Here is a 19,734-nt window from a genome sequence, read left to right on the forward strand (position 1 = left end):
TAGCATAGATCTGGGTAGGTCACTCCTCTACTCAAAATTATTAAAGAGCTCCCTATTGCCTCTCAGGCAAATTTCTTTTCTTTCTTTTTTTTTTTAAACCCTTACCTTCCATCTTGGAATCAATACTGTGTATTGGTTCCAGGGTAGAAGAGTGGTAAAGGCTAGGCAATGGGGGTCAAGTGACTTGCCCAGGGTCACACAGGTAGAAGTATCTGAGGCCAGATTTGAACCTATGACCTCCTTTCTGAGGCCTGGCTCTCAATCCACTGAGCCACCTAGCTGTCCCCTCTATTTTCTAATTCACTGGGGACATACTCTCACTCTGGGAAAGATAGGAGAAGGAAAGCTTTATAACAACACCGACGGTTGTCCCTGAAAGAATAATCCCAGCAGATGAACCCCTGTCAAACTGGATTTGGCAGCCAGCTTCGGGAAATTATTGCTTTGGATCCTGAGTCTTGTCTTTGCTTGTTTGTTAAGAATTTCCTATGGAGCTCACATGATTGGAACCTCAGTGTTTTGGGTAGGTTTGCTGGTGAGGGATGTGAGCTGCCTTTATGAAAACATTGGAAGCAATGAATAGAATATATTCCTTAAACTCCAAGTGTCCATTTTGTTGGAACCTCAGTGCAAATAGCATGTCTCTCTGTTGTAGAGAGAACCTGCATATGATCTGGCAGGTACTGATTAACAACATCCTGAATTTTTATAGCACTTTGTTTTTCAGAGCCCCTTTCCCATGAGAAACACCCTCCTTTAAGATTTATTGGTTCATAGGCTTAGAGCTCAAAGGGATGGCAGAAGCCATTTAGTCAAACTCCTTTGTTGTATAGGTGAGGAAACAGGCCCAGAGGAATTCAGAGATGTGATCTTGGTCACACAGCAGTGATGGAGCCAAGGCCCAAATGTAGCCCCCAGTACTGAGAGTAGGCCCCAGTAAAATCAAAGCCATGGTCTGGCCAGAATCACTCTTACATGAAGCCCCCAAACCCCTCTTTTCCACCCTTCCCTCCCTTCCCTGACATATTTGGTAAATAACTGGCTGTTCTAGACAAACTCACTGAAGCAAACATTTCCCTGAGAATCTGGACTAGATGGTTACATGTTTACCTGTGACTTATCCTATAGAAAACTCTGTTTAGAACCACTGAGGTATTCTATATCCATTGTCTCTATCTTATAAATCATTACTAACCATTGTCCCTGCAAAAGGCTTACCTAATCCCTTAGCCTACGTCACTTTCCCTATAAAGTATGTACCCCAAATCATTAAACTTTGTCACCGATCAGCAAGAAGTCTCTGTGTGTCTGTTTGTCAGTCTTGTCAATGTGACCCTCCTGTAATCCCAGGATCATTTCTATCATCCTGATTCATTGACACACAAGTAATTTGTTGAGCAGGTCTTGACACCCAAATACCTGCCTTCTGTCTCCAGAGCCAGTGCTTTTTCCCTTGTATGAGGTGAAGAAATTGAAGCCCTTAAAAAGTTGGTCCTTAATGTAAAGGTCAGTTGTAGAAACCATGTATTCTCACTCTTGACCCTGTATTCAACCCTCAGAATGTCTGTTATTTACAGATGTTCATGATGATTCTGATTCTTTTTCCATCTCTTTATGCTGTTTCCTGCATTTGAATTCAGGGGGCCTCTGTGGTTTTAAAGTGAACTTTGTGGGTTAGGTCTTTGCCCTTGGTTCCCAGCCTCTCTGTATCTGCATTATTCCCTGAAACATTTCTTTTTGAAAGTCTTAGTTTACTGCACTTCCTCTTGAGATTCAGATTCTCTTTAGAAGTTATTCTTCATTCATCTCTTTTTTTGCTTGTCTGACTTAATAAAACGACTGATCTCCTATAATGGCAGAATTAAGAGAGTATGGAGAGATCATTTAATCTAGGGGTTCTCCCCTTTTTTTTTTTTTAACGTTGGCCTCCTCTGTCACTTGGGTAAAGTCTTTGGTCTCCTCTTCTGAATGATATTGTTAAATGCATACAGTAAAATATCAATGATAGTGAAGTAGTTTCCATGATATTAAAAACAATATATAGCCTCCACATATAGAAACCCCAGTAAACTGCTATCATTTCTTATATCACAATAATATCCCATCACAGTTATATGGCACAACTTGTTCAACTTTTCCCCAATTGATAAGAATCCCTGCAATTTCCAATTCTTTGCTACCACAGAAAAAAACTACAATAAATAGTTTTGTACGTATAGAACCTCTCCTTCTCTCACTCCTCTTTGGTACAAACCTACGAATGGTATTTCTGGATCAGAGAGTATGTCAAGTTTTATAGCCCTTTGGGCCTAGTTCCAAATTACTCTCCAGAATGGTTGAACCAGTTCACAACTCCAGCAACAGTGCATCAGAGTCCCAGTTTTCCCATATCCCCTCTAACACTGGACATATTTTCCTTTTCTTTCATATTGGCCAATCTGATAGGTGTATGAGGTAGTAACTCAAAGTTGTTTTCATTTATGCCTTTCTCTGATCAGTAGTGATTTAGAACATTTTTTCATGACTATAGATAGCTTTGATTCTTTCTTCTGAAAACTACTTGTTCATATCTTTTGGGATTATACCTTTGAAAAAATTTGATAGTTAATTAAAAACCTGGATAATGATGTAAACTAATGATGAAAATTTTCATTATAAAGGAAATGATTTTGACCTGCTTATTTATGATTTTTAGTACATAAAAACTCTTCTTACCAGACTTGGGAACTTGAGAGAATCATGTTTCATGTTTATCAAGGAAAGGTGTTTTTTTTAGGTAGCAGCATTATCATCTGTTGTTACTTCCATTATTAGAACACTTTTAAGTCGAAGCAAGGGTTTCATCTATATGATAACACCTTATATAGATTTTCTTTTATGGTGAATTAAATCAACAGTTTTAGTTAATAGGTTTGATAGGCAGATTTCTTTATACCTAACTTGAAATCTTGAGATTAAGACTGGAATGGACTTAGATGATATTAGATTATGTGAAGTAAACTTGGAAAGTGTGGTACTACTACCTAGTCCTATCTTTTTTTTTTTTTTTTTGAAAAATTTTATTCAATTAATTTAGAATATTTTTCCATGGTTACATGGCTCATGTTCTTTCCCTACCCTCTATTCCCCACCCCCATAGCCATGCACAATTCCACTGGGTTTTACATGTAGCATTAATCAAGTCATATTTCCATATTATTGATATTACACTAGAATGATCATTTAGAGCAGTGGTTCCCAAACTTTTTTGGCCTACCGCCCCCTTTCCAGAAAAAATATTACTTAGCTCCCCTGGAAATAAATTTTTAAAAAAATGTTAATAGCAATTAATAGGAAGATAAATATAAATATAAAAGATAAATGCACTTGTGGCCATTACCGTCCTCCTGGATCACTGTAGCACCCACCAGGGGGCGGTGGCGCCCACTTTGGGAATCACTGGTTTAGAGTCTATATTCCCAATCATATCCCCATCAATCCATGTGTTCAAGCAGTTGTTTTTCTTCTGTGTTTCTACTCCCACAGTTCTTCCTCTGAATGTGGGTAGCCTTCTTTCTCATAAGTCCCTCAGAATTGTCCTGGATCATGGCATTGCTGCTAGTACAGAAGTCCATTAGATTTGATTTTACCACAGTGTAGCTGTTTCTGTGTATATGGTTCTCCTGGTTCTGCTCCTTTCACTCTGCATCAATTCCTGGAGGTCTTTCCAGTTCACATGGAATTCCTCCAGTTCATTATTCCTTTGAGCACAATAGTATTCCATTACCAACACATACCACAATTTGTTCAGCCATTCCCCAATTGAAGGGCATCCCCTCATTTTCCAATTTTTTGCCACCACAAAGAGCGTGGCTATAAACATTTTTGTACAAGTCTTTCTCCCATATGATCTCTTTGGGGTACAAACCCAATAGTGGTATGGTTGGGTCAAAAGGCAGACAGTCTTTTAAAGTCCTTCAAGCATAGTTTCAAATAGCCATCCAGAATGGTTGGACCAATTCACAACTCTACCAGCAATGCATTAATATCCCAATTTTGCCATATCCCCTCCAATATTTATTATTTTCCTTTGCTGTCAAGTTAGCTAATCTGCTAGGTGTAAGGTGATACCTCAGAGTTGTTTTGATTTGCATTTCTCTTTAAGAGCTTTAGAACCCTTTTTCATGTGCTTATTGATAGTTTTGATTTCTTTATCTAAAAATTGCCTCTTCATGTCCCTTGCCCATTTATCAATTGGAGCCCTATCTTTGATTGTAAATAATTTTTGCTTTAATTTGGAAGTCAATAGACAGAAGACATTTATTAAATGCCTACTATGTGCCAGATACTTTGCTAACCCCTGGAGATACAAAAAAGAAAGATAAGTTTCTTTTCCCTAGGAGTTTCTAATCTAATGGAGGAAGACAGTGCACAAAAGGAAGTTGAAAAGATGTGTGGGTGAGGGGAGCAGTTCATTGCTTTGCCCTCCAGTTCTATCAGAAGGGAGAGCAATTGAAAGTATTGAGGTGGAGTTGAGGATCAAAGCTGACTCAAGCTTCAGGATGATGAGATTTCAGGTGATAAGTTTATCCTGGGGATATCCTGATATTTTTTGTGCCTTGGAAGTCAAGTAGAGTTGCTGATAAGAAATGAAGTTTTATGGGAGCTTTATGTAGTTGGGGTTCTAGAATGGAGAATATTCTTATGAGTCTGGCAGGTCTAGTATTTGGCCAGTGATCAATGGGATGGAAATGGGCTCTAAAAGGAAAACTAAGCTTGAGTTCCCTGTCAGCCTAGCAGTACACTGTCAGGATGCAACAGCTAATTACTAGCAGATCTTGGTGATGCTACTGGTAATTGTGCTCCCAGAATTACCAGCTCGTTCTCATGGGGGGCCCCATTTTGCTCTGAGCTTATATCTTTTTGATTATAAAATGCTTGAGTGGGCAAATGATTCACTTTATAGGGATTAACTTTATAGTCAGCTTTGCTAAGGGTATTCATTCCTGTGTTGGTGATACCAACTTTATGGTATGGGAAAATGAACTATAAGCAGATTTTGTTGGTTTTATTTTGTTAATGCATCAAATTAATGAAAAAAACCTTGAAAGTATGGGATGATAATAATATGACAGTATTGACTCTTTACAGCTTCTGGAACACAATGGCGGTTATGGAAATAATATGCAGCCTAGAGGTTCTCTCAATTCAGTGCCACAAGGCACTAAAGCTGTGGGGCAGCTCAGCAATGTGTATAGTGCAGGTATGTGTTCATATTAACACTCCATATTAACACTGCCTTCTTTATATTCCTACCATGTTCTGAATACTGACTATTATTTTTGTGAGCAGGGAATTATTTATTAAACTAGATTTCATAGCATTTTGAATGATACTCCTTTGAGTAATAGTTGGTCATTCTAATTTTGATGTTGGTTTCCCTGATGACCATCAGAAATTCCTTTTCACTGATGCTTAAAGTATCATTTTGGTGTAAAAGAACCTTTCAATTTTAAACGGGACAGGGCTTTATTAAAATAAACCTTTACTTTTACTTTAATAACATTCTTTTTTTTTTTTTTACAAATTAATAATAATAATAATAATAGTTAACATTTTAGTAGTATCTACTATATACTTGGCCCTGTGCTAAATATTTTCAAATGTTGTCTTAGTTGTTCCTTACAACAACCCAGGGAGTTAGGTGTTGCTATCCTCATTTTACAGTTTAGGAAAAAAATCAAACCTAGGTTAAATGACTTGCCCAGGGTCAAATAGCTGGTGAGTACAGGAAACCAGACTTGAACTCAAGTCTTCCTAACTCTAGTTCTAGTACCTATTTACTATACTACCTACCTCCATATTGTTAAGTACCATGAAGATAGGATTGCTTTAGCTTTCTATCTCATTTTGTGCCTGGTATACAGGAGATACTTTATAAATATTTGGTGAGTGAAGGACTGAATTAAGAGCATGGTATTCTCACAATTGATGGATATCCTCGTGTTTGATGAATGAGTGACTGAATTAAGAACATGGTATCCTTTTGAACTATTTTGCATGGACTAAGATGTTGTTAGCTTCTTATTCTAGAATTTTTATTTTAGGCTATGACCTAGGAGAATGAAATCTTTCCTAGCATCAGTACACCATAAGTGCCTCTATTCCTGCTATTATCCCTACCTACTCTTACGCCCAAGCCTTCTCCAGAACTTTAGACTCTACCTCTTGGATGAGGTGAACTTTCCCTTTATCTTGCTCAGAGCCATGCTTCCCCATTATTTCCCAACTATGTCCACACTTTGTTACTTCTTTCCTTTCTCCCCTTTTCCACCTCCCCTTATGTGTTTGTTGTTTTCTTTAGAATATTAGTTCTTGAGGGCAAGGACTGATTGCTTCCTTTTCTTTGCATCCCTGGCACTGTGCTAAGTGCTTGTTAAATAGTAAGAGTTTATTAAATGCTTGGTGTACAACCTATTAGTAAGAGAAAAACTTGGCACTAGATGCAGAGAATGCCTTTGATAAAATATGGTACTCATTTATGTTATAAAATAGTAATAAAAGAATCTTTCCAAAGTATGATTAAAAGGATATGTTCAAGACCTCAAGCTAATATTTTATATGCAATAAACACCTGAAGTAATTCATGCTTGTTATTCCAATTTTATATAGTTTTAGAAGTCTTCATGATAGCAGTAAGGTATGAATTATATTAAAGAAAATAAACACTAGTAATGAAGAATGTAAAATTTTACAAATGCTAGAATATACTTTGAAATGCCAATCGTCTTCCCCCTCTAAAAAAAATTGATAGAGGTAATGCATTACTTTAAGTAGTAGAATATAAGACATCTACAGAAATCTGTTTTTATTTACAAGGAACCTAGAGAAAAAGAAAGAGAAATACTCTTCATCATAACAATGACATCTATTAGATATCTGAGCAAAGACCTATACAAAGACATTTCAAAATAATTTTGTGAGAAATAAAAAACTAAAGAAATGGAAGGATTTCTTTTGTGCATGGTTAAGTCAAACAAATATTTAAAATGGCAGTATTTGCTGAGCTAATTTATAGATTTAATACAGCAAAGCACTAAGTAGGTTACTTCTTAAAACTAAAAAATTACAAAAAATTGAATGAAAAATAGAATTGTTAAAAGTTATGAAAAAGAATACAAAGATTGACTAGCATGCTCACAACTCAGTTTTGTATAAAGCAGTGATTATTTTAAAATAACAACTGTTACAAGATAATTATGGAATAGAATAGAGAATCCAGCAATAAACTCCAGAAAATACAAAAGATTAATGTTTAATAAATCCTCAATTAATTAAAAGGCCCAGAGGAGTAGAATTACAATTTGATAAAAACCATTGGAAAAACAATGTCTCTATAGCAAAAAATGGGTGTAGTTGCATATCTGACACCATCTATCATGACCATTGTGTACTTTAATTGGATTAAAGATCTTTTTTTCTTTAATCGTTAAAAAAGTAGAAGAAAGAGGGAAAAATTGTTTCTGCCAAGGAGATAAAGAAATATTTACATTAACAAAATAATTTTAAGAAATCAGTGACAAAATTGATGGATTTGATTATAATCAATAAAACAAAAAATTCTAAAACAAAAGATATTTTCTCTAAAATTAAAAGAAACTTTAGGAAAACACGTTTGAAATAACTATATCAAATATATCTGACATCTAGAATCTAGGAGGAAATGCTATATTTCTATAAGATTAATGATATACATTAGTCTTCAGTGATTATTCAAGTATACAAATATATGATTTATAGGTAACCACATGAAAAGATGCTTAAATTCCTTAATTCTAGGAATACAAGTCCATGTAACTTGAAGATAGCCCCTTCCACTTGCCTCGTATCACAATGTATACATAAGAAAATATGGTGTTGAATTGATGAGTAGAATGGGCACTGTAATAGGACTAAGCTGATGTAGATGTTTGGTAATGTAGAATAAAAGTCACCAAACCAAGTCATAGAACTTTAGAATGGTCACCTTATCATTATTTTATACATCAGGAAACTGAATTCTATAGAGGCAAAGTGACTTGTCCAAAATCACACAGATAGTAAAGTCAGAGACTTAGAATTCAGACTTGGCTCTTTCTCTCTAGTCCAACCTTTGCTTATGCATCACCTCTCATACTTTTTAAGCCACAGTGCCATTGGTGTAAGGCTTGATTGTAACAAAAACTTTCCTTAATGTTAGAACTACACCAACTGGAATGAGTCTCTGAGGAAGTGGTGAGTGTCTTCTCACCTGAGGTCTTACTTGGCAAGTATGCTGTAGAGGGATGTCATTTGAACAGATGTGTCTATAAATTTTTTTCCAACTTTGAGATTCTGTGAGTTTTATATATGAGCATTCTGAGGCAATTAAATGATGTTGAAAAGCATTCCCTTACAGAAAAATCTCTTTCAACTATGTTTAGGTAGATGAACTAGCATCTGGAAGGAGTACTCACAATTAGAACTGCCTCATGTTAGTAGTCTCTTTACTGGTACATGAACTCAGTGGATTGACAAAATGTTGTTAAAGCTATCTGCTTCTACCTTTCCGGTAAAATTCAGTTTTTAGAAAGACTTGTTGCTAATTTAATTTCCTTGCTAACGAGAGAAAATTTGGAAACTTTAGCTGTTGACAATCTTTTTTCCACTTTCTAGTCTTGTCATGTGAGGTTTGACAATTTGAATTTAGATATTGTTGCCAATATTTAAATGTAAGCATTCATTTTGAAAATTTTCTGGAGCCCCAAATTGGGAAATAGGCAGCATTGGGTTCTAGAAGACTCTGGTTTCCTTAAGAGAGGAGACTGAAATGAGGGCCCTTCGTAATCTCTAGCAGTGTCTTAAAGGAGCAAAGACAAAGGTTGAGATATAATTGAGCTCATTAGGTGGGTTACTTGAGTATTTCTTGGATCATGTAGAGTGAGATAGGTGCTCTGCTAGCCATTGATTCTCCTAGCTTTCTCCTTGGCTCCCTGGCTCCCTTTATCCTTTCCATTCAGATAGGAGTGTACTTCTAATAATTATATGTTTTATTTTCTTTACTTTTAGGCATGACTGTTGCAGAGTGTGATCAGTCCTATAGCGGTTTCTTTGACATACTTAGAGGAGGAACAGAACGATTTTTTACTAACATCAAAGATACTTCTTCCAAAGTTATCCAGTCTGTTGCTAAGTAAGTATACTAGTAAAACCACTGAAATTAAGGTAATTAGGTTAAATTAAAAAACAAGATGATAATTAATGAAAATAACTTTGAATACTGACTTTTTTTATGTTTGCCTGTTTGTAGCATATTTCGAATTTTACTCTGACCTTCTAGGGCAGGTGTATTATGTTGTGGAACCCTTTGACAGACTGGTGAAATCTATGGATAGACTCTTTTTTAGGATTTCTTAGAATCAAGCTTAAAAAATCATGATAATTGAAGGAAATCGTAAAATTTCAGTTAGAAGTTGGTGAAAAGAAAGTTGTAACTTTAAAAAAAAAACTAATTTGGATTTCCTAAAATCCAAGCACTCCTTTTTTAAGATACAGTTATCCCTTAATACTTTGTTTCATTTATAAACTTAGCTATTTGCAAAGGTTGTTGAAAATGACATGGGCCTAAGGGCTGATACTGTCCTGAAAATTACCTTTTTCCTTTATACCAATGATTCCCAAAGTGGGCGCTACCATCTCCTGGTGGGTGCTGCAGCGATCCAGGGGGGCGGTGATGGCCACAGGTGCATTTATCTTTCCTATTAATTGCTATTAAAATTAAAAAAAATTAATTTCCAGGGGGCTAAGTAATATTTTTTTCTGGAAAGGGGGCAGTAGGCCAAAAAAGTTTGGGAACCACTGCTTTATACTCTTCCTTTGCCTCTTATCATCTGGCTTGTGATAGTCCTTTTTATCATGATTCTCGAATCAGCCATATACCCACTAAATAGGTTTTTTTTTTTAAACCCTTGTACTTCGGTGTATTGTCTCATAGGTGGAAGATTGGTAAGGGTGGGCAATGGGGGGTCAAGTGACTTGCCCAGGGTCACACAGCTGGGAAGTGGCTGAGGCCGGGTTTGAACCTAGGACCTCCTGTCTCTAGGCCTGACTCTCACTCCACTGAGCTACCCAGCTGCCCCCATAAATAGGTATTTACATTATAAATCAATAAGACCTATTAAGATCCTCTGAGGGTCATTCTACATTAACTGTACTAAGATTTTCTAATATCAAATGATACTTGTTATAATTGTACCATTGACTTGTGTTTGAAAATCTTTTTGTTGTACATAGAGGTTTAAGTTGTTTGTAGAAGATTTGTTGTTAGAGAATCTAAGTCCTATGCAATAATTGAATAATTGTTACTTTTTTTTGCCACTGCTAAGTGCTAAATGACCAACTTTAAATTGAGATGTTATTTCTTTCACTTTCTGTTATTTCATGAGTTCTTTGGCCCGTCTTATATAAAGAGAGAATAGGTTAGCCTTATATTAGAAGACTCATTCTTGACAAGATAGTTTTGAGTTATGCATTTTATGTGGCTTTTTTACATTGGTTTTCCAGCCATAAATTTTTATTTTTTCTCTTTTTTAAAAGATCTAGTCATTCTCTGCTACATTAGCATCACAGTTTCCATAAATTATTTTAGAGTATACACTAGAACTTTGTCATTTCTTCATCCCAATATTTTGACATGGAATCGGCATTGCAAGCTAGTCGTCTTAATCTTTTGCAGTTTTAGAGGCAAATGTCTATATGTGTTTTGAAGAAAGGGGGACATGTGCTAGCAGGGGAGGGTACTGGGAAATGGAGCAACTGGAGGATAATGGTTGATTATGAAGATCTAAAATCTAAAGTGCTTCTTCCTTCTTTTTCTTTTGCCACTTTTTAATTTTCCTTTTTCCTCTTGAACTTATGCACTAGAGAGCAGTCAAACGTTTAGTAGCTAGAGTAGGAGCTGCTTAGAATTGGGGCTCTGCAAAGTCAGCCTAGTGTAGTGCAGAAAGTTGAGGCCAAAGAATCTGAGGACCTGGTTCTGATTTCTACCTCTAACACTCAGGGGCTCTATGATCATGAGCAAATCAAATAAACTCTTTAGGCCCAAGTTTCTTCACTTGTCCAGTGAGAATACTAGTATTCACATCATGACCTCACCAGGATTGTTGTTAAAAAAAAGCACTTTGTAAGTCTTGTGATGCCTTAGAGCTGGAAATTATTACTGACTGTCCTATCACCTAGACAGTAATACTAGGTCATGATATCCTTTTACTTTTGACCTAGAACTTTTCCTGCAATGCCTACAAGTTATATCATTATGAATATCCAAATTTTGCAAATGTTGAAACTTAGGTTTAGAGCATCCAAGAGACTGAATGAGAGTGCTGATCTCCTAAGTGTCAGAACCAGGATTCAAACCTAAGTCTCCTTACTTCAAACCCGGTGTTTTTTCCTTTCCATCATTCCTCTTCTAGAAGCTGAATGAAAGAAAGGAACTGCCCAGCCTGATTTGTGAGTCTACATATTTCAGTGGACCAAGAAACTGTTGGTGGACCTTTTTCTAGACCTTTCCCCAATGTAGCTCTGGCTTGGTTGGCTTTCTTTCTAGGCACTGGGCTAGATGACCGAGTTGTCAGGTGACTTTGGGAATAAAAATGGGGATCAGTTGGCCTCATATAGTTTCCTTCTTGCCTTCCTCCTATTCCCCCTTTCTCTCCCTCTTTTCATCAATACTGAGTATCAGTTTAACAATGGTAAGGGCTAGACAATTGGGGTTCAGTGCCTTGCCCAGGGTCATACAGATAGGAGTATATGAGACCAGATTTATACCTAGGACCTCCTGTCTCTAGGCCTGGCTCTATCCACTGAGCCACCTAGCTGCTACTCACCTACTGTTTTCACACATTTTGCTGCCTGTTAGAAGTTTTGTTATGCTTTTGTTAATGAAGAAAAGCTTTGTTTACAGTTTATAGGAAAAAGCTTTAGAAGTATCATCTCTTAGGGTTCAGACTCTTTTATTCTTCTAATAAAATATGGCTCTTTTTTGTGTGTGACTAAAATAGAAAAGTAGACATACCTTGGTATAATGAAAAAGGTTGTTCTTGACATGAAAATGTAAGCAATGTTTCATTGTCAGAAAACTCACTAGTTATTACATTAAAAGATAGGAAAACATAATTGGCTTTTATAAGCTCTTTTTGCTTTACATTTAGCTTTTGTGTTTTTAAAAAATATTTAGTGTTTAAAAAAAAATACTACCTTAAAAGTCATTACTGAGCATGTAAATTAGTGAGTCATTTTGGCATTTTTCATTACAGTCGATTGATGCCCTTTATGAAAATGTGCCCATCTTGGGAGTATATAGTAAATATAATTTCAGAGAAGAATTTTCCAAAAATGGCAAAACATATATCTTTTGAAAGAAAGGAACCAAACCTAGTAGCTTTTATGTCACATTTAAGAAATAAAAAAATAGGAAGAAGTTTTGTATGTTTAATTTGATCAAAATTCTGAGTGAAAACTTTTTCATTTATTTTTGCTTTAGGCTTCTTTTTGAAAATATTTCTTCCCTTTGACTTTAGAAAAGAGTGAAGGCTGAGGAACCAGATATTCATAGGTTAAGAGAAGCTGGTTCCTTTCCATTGATAGTTGTTAAAGAGCAGCAGTAAGGATACATTTGAATAGCCAGATTTTTACTCCAGAATGTGATACACTGGAACAATGTTATTGCTTTGTTAACTCTTCAATGGACAGGCATATTTGTTCCCTCCCCACTTCTCTCATATATAAAAATGTATGGTGTACTGTTATAAAATACAAAGATAATTCATTTGTTCTTTATTTGAAAGTCATAGTATTTTACATAAAGCCTGGGATGAATTTTGTCTTCTTTGCCAAATAGGAAAAACCCTATGCTAGGCAAATTAATATGGGTAGCAATATTATAGAGAAAAATGGTAAATATTGAGATAGTAAACTATCGAGGCATGTGGTAATACAAATAATCATTGCGGTCATTAGAAATTATCCATTCCATATACTAGAAAGAAATAAAATTTCATTCCTTTTTACATATTCCATTACATTCTTTATTTGGATTAGCCTAACACTAGGTTAGTCTGAATTAATGATTTTTTACCATACTTTGTAAATTTCTTGGCATTTTTTCTTGGCAATATTTCTAGAGGCAAATGTATAATGCAATTCACATGACTCATCTTCTCTGCAAATTGATTATTTGAAAGGTATGGAATTTTGGTTCTTATGTTTCTAAAGGGTTTAAAAAGAAGCTATTTTGAAACATTGATCATTCCATTATTCTACAAAGTTGGAGTTTGATGCCTGGGATTCCCCTTGTTGATATTCATGTCCTGGATCTGACACTGCCATGTGAAGGCAGACTTTGGTCCAAGGAACTGAAGGGTAATAGAAGTGACACATTTTCATCTGTTGCTCCTGTTGCTCTCTGATCTGACTGACCCTTTTACCTGAAGTGATCATTTTTAGACTTCCTTTCCCCAACTTCCTATAGTTATTCCTTTTCAGAATGGGTTCTGGTAGCATTAGGGGGTAATATGGCATAACAGCAGTAATTTGTTACTCCTTTGCAGTTTACATCAGAGTATATGTAAAGATGTCTTTTGGGATGGGGAGAGATTACATTGGTCATATGAACTTGGAGTCTGGTGTGTGTTGTCTGTAACAATTAAATTTAGGTTTTGACTCAATATGAGAGCTATAAAAGTGTTCAAAAAATATTAGCCCCTAAGTCAAAATGACTATTAGCAGCTTTTATTTGCAACAAGGTAGAGACAGTGAAAGTGGGAAGTATATAGGAAGGAAACAAAGCCTGGTCTAGCCTACCAGCCCTAAGTGCTGTTCTGGTGAAGTCCAGCTCATCCCCCAGCAGGGGCTTCTCCAGGTCTTGATCTCCATGTGGATTTCCCAGTAGTCCTCAACCAGAAGTCCTGGTGGAGTCTTCAACTCTACTCATCAACGCAGAATCCAAGGGAAGAGTCTCTCCAAAACCAAGGAAGCAAAGAGTCTTCCTCCAGCCTGGCTCACTGTGGCAGAGTGAGAGTCAGAATGCTCAAGCTGGCCTTTTTAAAGTAGTTTTCTCCATATCACTTCCTATAGCTCCCCCACTTCACAGTAACAAATTGTAGCCTCCCAATTTGCTTAGCACTGCCTGGGAGGGGGTGGGCAGTGCTTGTGGCCTTTGAAGGTGTGAACTAGTAAGTGACTTGTGAACTCTTTTACTTAATGGTTAGCTAGATGCTAAAGAGGGGTACTTTAAGTTCTTGATTTGATTAACTAAAAATAGACAGAGAGTTAATTCTATCTTCACATGTTCCATAGAGTAGTTGTGAAACAAAAATCAGGTTGTAGTTTTGCAGTTGTCCATGTTATCACCATCATCCTTCAAAAATTTTTTGTCTCATTTTCATTGTCTTTTCTTTTGTGCATTTAAAAAATTCATTTTATACATCACCTGTTTACAGCCCCAGGTAAAATATGCATGCTGTTATGTTATTGATGTGTGTGCTTTAATGCTTTATGTACTTTGTAAGTTTTTTCCTTTTTTCTTCCTAAGCTTAGTCTGAGTGATAGAAGTTTAATTCTGTGAAAAATCTTAACATGACTTATTCTTTAATTGCAAAGAGCTGTTAGCATGACATCTTTTTATAATTAATTCTTTGGAAATGTCACTAATGCTTGCCCAGCATGTTTCTGGGTATTAGATGATAGTTTTCTCTAAAAGTCTTCACTATTTTTTTTTAACCTATCTCCTATTTAACTTCCTTGCATCTAATCAGCTTCATGAAAGAAAACAAGAATTGGCAGGATTGCCCTCATCTGAAGAAAAATGGCAGTTTGATTTATTAGCTTAAAACTTATTGGCTAAAATTTTTTCTGTTTTGAATGAAGAAAAGTTAATTATGGAAAGGGGTTAATAACTTATAGGTAACTTTTATATGTTAACCTCCATCATATGAAGATGTGTTCGACTAGAGCAGGGTAGTATTTCCTAGTGGTGATGGTTTGTGCCAAGCCATTCCTATTCTCATTCTGTCCCTTTTGTTACCATCTGCATTTTGCATGTTTGTAGCTAGTTGTTGATGAAGAACTTGGTTTATCTCTGAAGCTAATTGGCTCATGGGAGGATTAAGCCGGTGATGTCTTGGCTTTATTTAACAGTACTCTAACCAATTGAACTAACTATATTTAGTTTATGATTATCTTAGGTACACACTCACATTTTCATTACATCATTCTTTATCAAAAATTCCTTATGCCCTACCTGTGAGGGTGAAAAACTTTAGCAGGTATGTTCCCATGCCATGAGATATAAGAACAGATTTGTTCTTATTGCTACCATTTGAGTCAAATTGTTATTGAATGTACATGGACGTGTGAAACCTGGAAATACCATGGAATGTGGACAGAATAAGCACACTTATGATATGGTATTTTTTTGTCTTCTTTGAGGAGTTCTCCTAGGATTAGGATTCGTTATTGTCAAGGATGCTCTTTGTTTTTATTGTGGACTGTGACTTCCCCTTGTGTTTCACTTAATGATTAGTTTGTGCCTTATTCTCCTGCATCCTTCTCTCTCTTCTATTTCTTTCCAGGTCCGTGTTTGCTTCATCTCTGCTGTAGGATTTAAATTAATGTCCAATACTTCAAGTATTATATTTTGTGAAGTTTATTATCTAACAAAGTAGATCCATGTGACTAAGTTTTTCTATCTGCTCAAAAAGCCCACTCCACCAAAGCCGTGACAGGAAGACAATAGAGTGAGAGATGCAACTCCGCAGAATTTATATCCTGTCTGCATCAGCACATAACAGGAAGAGAGTGGGATGCTAGGAAATGGAGGGGTTTTTTTAGGGTAACAGATTCTAATTACACAATCCCCCCTGGGATCCTTTGGGAGACTACTCTCCCTAATGGATCATGTAAACATAATATTGCAATAATTGGGGGATAAAAGGGAAAGTGAACAAAACCAGTGATTGCTAGGTGCATTGACAAAAACACCAATCAGGGGGCAGTCCCCTTTGGCTTAAAAGTGTACATTCAAAACAAATGCATCCAACATCCACAGTTCAATTTCACTACATCCCAAAGTTCATTCTGGATCTTTTAGTGCAGTGTGAGGTTTCCGTAGGCATCTCCATGGCGCCTTCTCCAAGCAGTTTGCTTCCTGGATTCTGGGAGGTAGCAAGTTTCATATCCTAAAATTACTCTCAAGCAAGAAAAACTTTTATAAAACTGGAATTTTATGACAATAACACAATCCCCCTGAGGAGGGTGTTGACAAACACACAGATCAACTCAGGATACATTACTTTTCACTAAGAAAATAGCCTTTTTTTTTTTTTTTTTTAACAGTAGTATAGCAGCTAATTCAAGAAAATCTTTTGGGTCTAAAAAATGTCACCAAGAATCTAGATCATTCTGGTGGAGGTGTAGAGTAAGCTGAAGAGTTACAAATAGAAAAAAACCATCTAGAAGTCACTAGACTACCCGGGTAATGCTCCCTTCTCGAGAGCCATTCAGAGGTGCCACGCCCCCTAAGAAAACCTTCCTACCTCCTGGATGAGACTGTGACAGCCTGACAGCTGTATATGGCATATCTTTATATGTCTTATCCATTATATTTTTATAAATGCAGAGGTGGGAATTATAATCCATATATAATATATTGGTAATGGTAACAGTAATTTTTGTTTATATAACCTTTTAAAATCTGCAAAGTACATTATGTATATTATCTCATTTGATCCTCACAACAACCTTATAAGGAAGGTGCTTTTTATTCTCATTTTAGAGGAGGAAACTGAGGCTTAGAGAGTATTTTGCCCCAGAATTGCATAGCAAATATCTTAGTAATATTTGAACTTAAGTCTTTCAGACTACAAGTTTAGCATTCTATCTGTTGCCACCATCTGAGAACACTTCTAAGTGTCAGCATGTGTCCTTCATTCATGTTTTTCTTCAAATATACATGGTCTGAGATTGTTAGTGTAAGAGTGATATATTTGGAGAGGTCCCTGGGTTGTTACTGGGACGACAGACTTGAATGATTGAGTCTATCTGGGCCACTCTCCTACACACCCTTACTGGGAGGGTGAGGGATATTCTCTATATATAGATGTATTACAGAGATGGGTGGGTGGTGGTAACCTGGTAAGAGTTTCTCCAGAGGATAATATTATTAGGTCCCCGGTTTGGCAGGCTGGGAACTCCCCTTCAGGTCAAACCCCTTTGCCAGGTCAAGCTGCACAAGAGGGGACTTTGGTCAGACAAAGTCAGCGCCTGAGCTGTCAGCCTTCCCTGTTCCTCTTGTTCCCTCTGTATCCCTTTGCCAAGAATCTCTCAATCTGACTGCTTTCCAAAGTTTTATTATTATTGTTGGAGTTGGGAGAAGGGCAATGGTGATATGGGGGCTCCTAATCTAACCCAAATCAAGGTCCTTCTTCCTGGTCAAGCCAAACAGTGAGACCGGGAATTCACCTTCCCATATCTTATTCCTAAGCTAAATACAGATTGATATTGTTATCTGGGTTCTCTGTTGTAAGACAGGATAGGCTGAGAGTCTTCTTGTTTGGCCTAAGGCCTGATTGACCCTCTGAGTCCTGGTGTATCCTGGAACTCTTCCCAAATGGTCTCAGATTGATTGAGGAACAACACAGGTCTTTGGGGCGTCCAACTGTCTCAAGGAAATCCTTTTGTGGCCTTCTCTAGATCTTGAGGCTCAACCGTTGCTCTGTCACTCATCTAATCCAAACATTATAAAAATCCCTCTTCTTGCAAATCTGTCCTTACAATAGTTTTATTCAGTTATTCCTATTTCTACACTACTGAGTATTTTTCTGTCCCAAATAGAGAACCTCATTTGGAGAATCACAAACTTTGTCCATATCCCTTTCCTATAGCTGTACAGCATTCTGGAGCTTAGGAGGAAGTTGGTTAGTTTTTTAGCTTTTCATTAACTTACCAGGAGGCTGCTGTAACCGCAGAGACCATGTTGGTTCAGATTCAGACTAGCCTTGCCCTCTTCAAAGGAAAGAGTTAAGTGGCATTTAGAATATCCCATTACTCAGAGTTTCAGGCTTATAATATATGCATTACTCTTTGCTAAGTATCAGAGCTTTGAGACAGCCACTAGCCGGCTACAAACTTCTATACTCTGGGTTCAGGAATGTGTATTGGACATAAAGTTTCTAATGCTATTCTTGTGAAAGAAATGGAGAGATATGGGGTTGATGGTCATATAGGTAGGTAAATTCAGAGTTGGGTTAGTGGCTGGACCTACAGAATAGTTGTTAGAAGTTCTATGCCAGCTTTCAAAGAGATCTTAAGTGAAATGCCCCAGGAATTTGTTCTTGGCCTGTTCTGTTTAATATTTTTGTTAGACTTGGAAAAAAATGTCCATAGTTTGCTCATCACATTTGCAAATGGAAATAGTGCTGGATGGGTTAGTTAACACACTATATACCAGAATCATGATCCGAAACCATCATGATTGTTTGGAACATGGTGCCAAATTGAGTAAGGTGAAATTGAATAGTGATAAAACCTTGGATTCCAAAAATCCACTTCACAAATACAAGGTGGGAAGATAAATGACTTTTTAGCAACTTGTTTGAAAAGATCTGGGGATTTTGGTGGACTTTTAACTATAAGATTCCTCCTAATGCTGAGATTTGCTGATCATTAAAAAAAAAAAGAAAAGAAATAGGGATCATTTATACCTTTGAGTTAATCCTAGCTCTCTTTGTGAAATAACCTCACCATATAGTAAAAGTAATCCATTTCTTTTCATCGAGATTCTATTCCTTTCATCTTTTAGATTGGAGTTAGTGCTTTGGTTTATACAATAGTAACTACTGGCTTTAACCTGAATAGGATCCACCAGGTTCTGATTGGTTCTTGCTAAATCAGACCCACTAAAGTTGGAAAAGTGATAGTGGTAGGAATACTCATAACTCAAGACTTACATGAATTAGTCAGACTCTCACTCTAGCTGTTTCCATGCTTTGAACTATCCCTAAGCTATCTGCTGTGGTCTATGCTTTATCTTTTGACTTTCTACTATTTTCTTTTCTTCCAATTCCATTCAATACTTCCTGTAAGCTTCCTACTTTTAGCATTTGGTAAGACTTTTATCTACTAATCTGTCATTGTAGTCTTGTCTGTATTTTCTTCTTCATTACTTCCTCTCTGAAAAGCAACCTCTGAAAAGCAATTGTACCTAACCAAACTAGCATAAGTTAAGCTCTTTCATTCATGAGGCTGAACCTTCTCTATTTACCTGGATACATTTCCTGATTCTTCTTGTGTTAACATGGATTTTCTCCTATCACTCATGGTTACATAGTATTTCTTTTATGTTTATTGATAAGATTAATATAGTCAGTCCTATACTGACTCTTGACCTTTAAAAAAAATTAGGATCCAATATATGTCATGATTTACTTTTTTGACTTTCAACATGACAAAACTCAAGTTTAAGCTGTATCTTAACGCAAGTATAAAATTTCATGAAATAACTAGTTAACCTTTTCTGTTTTAATTTCAGTTATGCTAAAGGAGATTTGGATATTTCTTACATCACATCCAGAATTGCTGGTATGTTTACCAAAGATTCATGGTTATTATATGATAGTACTTTCACTACCCTAGTCTTTTACCTATATATATATATATATATATATATATATATATATATAT

At 36.3% G+C, this 19,734-nt stretch overlaps 1 protein-coding gene across 1 annotated transcript in view; it reads left to right on the forward strand.

Moving 5' to 3' along the window:
- Positions 1 to 19,734, forward strand: part of GAK (cyclin G associated kinase) — a 123,977-nt gene that overhangs the window by 48,362 nt on the left and 55,881 nt on the right. The window contains exons 10-12 of the mRNA XM_044680615.1: positions 5,131 to 5,242; positions 9,067 to 9,190; positions 19,583 to 19,632. Coding sequence (XP_044536550.1) covers positions 5,131 to 5,242; positions 9,067 to 9,190; positions 19,583 to 19,632 — 286 coding nt within the window. The remainder of the gene's footprint in view (positions 1 to 5,130; positions 5,243 to 9,066; positions 9,191 to 19,582; positions 19,633 to 19,734) is intronic.

This window comes from Gracilinanus agilis, chromosome 6 (genome assembly GCF_016433145.1).
Source record: "Gracilinanus agilis isolate LMUSP501 chromosome 6, AgileGrace, whole genome shotgun sequence".
NCBI classification, from domain to species: Eukaryota; Metazoa; Chordata; class Mammalia; order Didelphimorphia; family Didelphidae; genus Gracilinanus; species Gracilinanus agilis.